Genomic DNA, 6,178 nt, shown 5'->3' on the forward strand with positions numbered 1-6,178 from the left:
CTGTGTATTAAATCATATTTTGTTTTCTGCAATTTTAAAACTCTACCCAACACAAAAACTAAAATAAAATCACACAAATGAAATGTATGATCATTTCAAAGGAAATTACGCTTTCTAACTATATTGACAACTGACATTTGAAAATGTCACTTTACAAAGTAATTCTCTAGATTATTCTTTTAAAGTGCAAGCTCTCTTGAAGTATCTTAAGCATATTTAACTGTGACAAAATTCAATTTATCTAAATACTTTAAAGAACATAGCTTTTAAATAAAACATGTTACATTTATTTAAATTGTTTCACAGATACAGCTCTCCAAGAATTTATATTATATAGTACAATCAAAACCCTTCAATCATTTTATTCTAACAGTTTTAGAGAAAATGAATTTGCAATTTTATATTTCTAACAGAGAAAGTTTTCACTTTGAATAACAGAAATTTTAATTCAGAATGTATAGAATGGAAAGATTTTCTAAGCTTGGGTAAGCTAAAGTGATCCAACTAATTAAATATTAGAGGTCAATTCTTAAATTAGAAAAGTCAAAATAGGTTTTGTTTCATGTCCCTTTTGTGTTTTATGTTAGCTATTTAAATAAATAGTATTACTTGTCTAAAGCACAAAATATCTTTCTAAATACATCTCTGAAGGCTTGTTTAACTTGCTGGTTCCTCAGAGTATAAATGAATGGGTTCAACAAAGGGGCAATTGAAGTATTGAGCACGGCTACTCCTTTACTTAAAGTGATTCTTTCATTTGCTGATGGCTTTATGTAGATAAATATACAACTACCGTAAGTGATAGATACAACAATCATGTGAGAAGAGCAGGTAGAAAAAGCTTTTTTCTTTTGTTGAGCTGAAGGGAATTTTAGAATTGTCTTGATGATGTAAGAGTAAGAAAAGATTATTAATAACAATGTGAAAATGAGGATCATGGCAGCTAAGAAAAAAGCAATCACTTCTAGTAAATGTATGTCTGAGCAAGACAGTTGCAGAAAAGGAGAAATGTCACATATGAAATGATCAATGATATTTGAAGCACAGAATTCCAGGTCAAGAACCAAAAGCAGTGGAGGGAAAATGACCAGGAAACCAGTTGCCCAAGAACTAAGTATAAGCTGATGACAAACTCGGCTGCTCATAATGGATGTATAATGCAAAGGTTTGCAGATGGCCACATAGCGATCATAGGACATAGCCGCCAAAAGGAAAAATTCTGTAGCCCCCAAGAATATGTAGAAAAATAACTGAGATATACAACCATTATAGGAAATGGTCTTTTCTCTAGTTACAATAGTGATTAGGAATCTGGGGATGCAAGCACTTGTGAATGAAATTTCCAGAAGAGAGAAATTTCGGAGGAAGAAATACATTGGGGTCTTGAGATGAGAATCCAGTAGAGTGAGGGCAATAATGGTTAAGTTTCCTATCACGCTGAACATGTAATTCAGAAGTAGAAATAAAAAAATTACAATCTGTAACTGAGGATTGTCTGTCAGTCCCAGAAGGATAAACTCTGTCTGTTTTGTATGATTCTTCATCTCTCTTTCAAGATTACAAACTCTAGAAATAAAAAAAAAAATGAGAAACTACATAAGTAGCTTTATCCTGGAAATGTTATGTAAAGGATCCATATTCATAAACATACCCATTTACAAGGTAATCTTCCGTGATGTTGAAGATATGATCTAGAACTGTGCAACAGACATTATTTTAAATAGCACTATAGAAATCAAATCAGTTTTGGAAATTGACCTGCAAAACCCGTAATAGTTGATTTTTTTACCCTTACTTACAAACTTCGAGTCATTTGTAACTAATTCCAAATTTTTGTATTTGTAAAATAAATTATATAAAATCTTGATTCAGTATTCAAAAATAATCCATTCATTTTTATTAACTTCATCAAAATAAAATTATACCAGTATAATGAATTAAGATCAACAGTTAAATTCTGAAACTTTTGATTTCATAATAAAGTGACATTTGCTTAGTGCCCCATTGTAGCCTCTTGCAACTTTTCTATGAACTACTAAAATGAAGACAGAAAATGAAAAAAGAAAAAAAAGAGCATAAGGTTGTAATATCACAACAAAATAAATACTAGTTGAATCTAGGAAAAATTGAAAAGGAGTATAAAGCAGATATACCAACATTTATAAAAAAAAGTAATAATAATCTATTCAGAATGTCAACATTTTGCACGTGTAACTGAGACCATAAGAATAAAAGAGAAAACGCATTGCGTTTCTTCACAATGTCCACTCAGTTATAGATACCTAGAATCCAAACCTACTTTCAGGTTCAGCTTCGTGACAGTGAAAAATCACTGTTTTCTTGTTATATTGCCTATGTCCTCATGTCCCCAGCAATCACTCATATACATAATCATTGACTATGAATTTGAAGAAGTATTTATTGGTGAAGGAACTGTGTGATGATTTGGATGGAACAACAGCATTATGCTAGTACTTTGTTTGTAGTTGTCGGCTTTCAGAATCTCAATGATGAAAACAGAGTGAATAACAGAGCTGAAGTATAGAAATGGTGGGAGCCTGTTAGGAATTAGAAAATGGACTTAAAATTATGCTAATCCGCACAAAATCCAGTTATGTATCTGAGAAAGAAAAACAATGGCTAATGAGACAAAGGACAATCCACTATTAAGGATAAAAGTTTGGCCACTCTTTTTATTGGTTAAGAATGAACCTTTTAAAGTGTAAGTATCTCACAAACACACACACATACACAAAAAAAAACAAAAAAACAAACAAACAAAACATAAGGAACAGTGTAATATGGCTAAGAGTTTAGAATCAAAGCCAGAGAGATCTTTTTGCAAATTTTACTCTATCACTTATTATTAGTTATATGGTCTTGAAAAAATTAATTTCCTTGTTTCAGATTTTCAACTATAAAATGGAGGTGAAATTGTTTTGACCTCAATTATAAGGATAAAATGAGATGTGTACAGAATGAATCAATGTCTAGTAACTGCTTAATAATCAGTGAAGAGATCAGTACACATAAAAACTGTAAATGTGTAGCAATATTTTAAATCTGTCACTTCATACTTTAACATCTCATATAAGTTCCTTAATTAAAGCAATAGTAAGGTTACCAAGAATAGGAAGATTATGTGGGTGGGCATTAATAATTGACTAAATGATAGCAGGTTTGTTTTTTTACTGGCATCAGACCTACACAAGGATGCTGATGATCCCTAGTTTTCATCAGTATCCTAAAATCTCTAACAATTAAATAAGATTAGAAAGAGACATTATAAATTATACAATTCAGTAAAATTCTTGGTTGGTAAATAAAATAAATTTACTTTCTACTGATCTGATTGGGTCCTTAGAATATCCAAGATATTAAACTGAAACTATTACAACAAGAGCATAGCTCAATAATGTGAACAGACAAAACAAATTTCTAAAGAGGAAAGAAATGTTTAGACAATATAAGGGAAATTTACCTTTTTCAAAAAGCAACTTTCATATTAGATGTAAGGTATATATCATGGCATACTTTAAGAGTAAAAAAAGAAAATAATTTAAATATTTAAAAATAAGGAATTCTTTAAATAATTGTATTTATTTCTAAGTGAGGACAATGATGAATATGTATTCTCATTAAAAATAATCTAAAAATATTTTAGATATTACAAAAAGATTTATACAAATTGATCCCATTTTCATAAATGTCCACATATGGTACATGCAAGCACGATTTCTTCAACTATATTAAAAAATAGTAAAAAATAATAAAGCACTCTTTCAGTGAGATATTAAATTATAGTGCATTTATATTTGTCATAAAAATTTATTCATTCTTAGTATCATCCTACTAAAAGACATTATTCAATAAAATACATTTTTTTCAAACGTTTCTAATTTATAAAAGCAAAACAATTAACTGTTAGTGAATTCAGAACACTGGCCAAATATTTTCAACTAAAATAAATCTAGTGATGCACTTCATTTTCCTCTTGACCTGAGGAAATCTTTTTCCCAATTTGCAAAATAGGTAAACTATTTCCAAATAAACTTAGAACACATGCACTGACAGAGAAAAAAATAAACTACATCATATGGCATACACTTTTTCCTTTCTTTTAAATTAAAAAGTATTTAAATTATGTTCCTTCTTGTTAATTAAAATTTGCCAATCGATATCTTTGCCTGTTCTGAAGTTTTTCTTCTTTTTGTTATTAAATACATAATATTTTTCCTTCTACATAATTTAGCCTATTAACTCACATATGGACACTACATTATTTAAATTAACAATTTTATTCCTTTAGGAAATCATGGTTATCTCATTTTATATTTCTTAGCATATTTCTTCTCATAATTTTCTGGTGAATTATCTCTAGGCTATTGATGGAAATGGTAGATCTTAGAGAACCACAAATGAATCTAAATTTTTCTTCCTTGATCTCATCTTCATTTGGCCCTGTTCGTTTTGTTAATATCTCCTTGCTTTAACTTCCACTTTTTCTGCAAAATACTTTGAGCATTCATGTAGGTTCAATGTTGGTATCAGAGTAATTTCAAACCACAAAACAGATTTTTGTTCTGAACCAGTGCAGATCTGGCAATCAGTAATTATCAATGATAAATTGTCATTGCTCAAAGTGTTGATTAAAATTAGCATTTCCAAAAGACCTATTTGTTTCTATCTTTAAAAATGTATTAGAACATGTGAAGTCAATTCTCCAGGAAAAATACCCTCCAACCTTGTTATGTTTGATTGACTTTTAAGATTGTTCAGGCTTTCTTTATATAGAGAACAGTAGAATAGTTTTCCTTCCCCCTACATTTCTAAAGTATTAGAAATGCAGATGCAAGTGAATAAATCAAAACACATGCTCTTGCACTTATAGATTCATAAAATAGAAAATGAGAAATAATGTTTTATTCAAAGAGGAATAATAAAATGTCACATTTAAATCACTGTTATTTATTTGTATGTGACTTATGTGGTATTTGTAATTATTCTTAAAGTTTTGAAAGAAAAGTAATACCATTGTCTGACTTACCATTAGCAGTATATGTTGGTATCTTTTTGTTTTTCTCTAGATTACATGAACAAGGATCAACCATAATGAAACACAAATGTACTTACTGGAAAACAATATTTAATTTTGTAGGCAGGAATATTCATATAAAATAATTTTTCAGGTTAATTCAAATTGGAGACCTAACTGTGACTCTTTAGTAATGTAACTTTTCTTCACTATCACATATATCTGAACATATGGTAATATCTATGCCTTGGATAATAAAGATTTTTAATAAATACCTCTTTTAATACCAAATAATTTATAAAATGTGTGTCCAACTAACTCCACATTGCAAACTCTTGTAAAGATTAACGCAGCTGAGATGATTAGCTTGGAACTTGGGAAATATTTGCTGGTTTCAACTTATTTAAAAGGAGTGAATGCTTTTCTACAGGAAATCTAAGGGGATAGTGTCTCTAAGGAGAAATAAGGAAGATGAAAAAAATATATAAAAGAACTTACAAATGCCAGTTGGCCTTTGTCTTTATAATTTAATTAAAAAATAAGCTTATTGTTTCAAGCATGATGTTATAAAATACCACTAGGGTGGTAACATGAAAAAATATTCATTTCAAGACAACCATGTAGGCACTGCAAACTAACAGATTATTTTAGATCTTCAGTAATGCATATGGGCCAAGATACCAAGATAATTCTTTTTGAGGTTTTGGTGTGTGTGTTTTTTTCCCCAATGTGTGAACCTATCACTAGGAAAACACATATTGGTCCCTAACACAAATACTACTCCTACCAATTTTTTAAAAACAACTGTGTTCAATATTAAGAAAAAATAGAATTTCCACATACTATTATGACTTAACAATTAATATTTTCTTCAGTAATTTGACACTGTGCACCTAAGTTCAACCTTTTTGAAATATTACTAATTATTATAACACCAATCATGTACTAAACATTTACTATGCATGAAATACTATGCTAATTGTTGTACATACATCATTCAATCTAATCATCATAATAGGAAAGTACACATAGTTATGAACACTTCCTTTTTGCTGTTAAAAGGAAACAGTTTACTTGCTCACACTCATGACAAAATTTAGAAATTATGAAATAGGATTGCAATTACATCTTTGATTCCAAAGT

General features: G+C 29.4%; 1 protein-coding gene across 1 annotated transcript; it reads right to left on the bottom strand.

Moving 5' to 3' along the window:
- Positions 1–555: 555 nt before the first annotated feature.
- Positions 556–1,544, bottom strand: LOC109439237 (olfactory receptor 6C70). The gene has a single exon (XM_019719500.3). It carries the CDS (start codon positions 1,542–1,544, stop codon positions 606–608), a length of 939 nt encoding a protein of 312 aa, XP_019575059.1. The 3' UTR covers positions 556–605.
- Between the last annotated feature and the right edge of the window lie 4,634 nt (positions 1,545–6,178).

The sequence above is a fragment of the Rhinolophus sinicus genome, chromosome 1 (genome assembly GCF_057876585.1).
Source record: "Rhinolophus sinicus isolate RSI-liver-muscle chromosome 1, RSI-T2T, whole genome shotgun sequence".
NCBI lineage: Eukaryota > Metazoa > Chordata > Mammalia > Chiroptera > Rhinolophidae > Rhinolophus > Rhinolophus sinicus.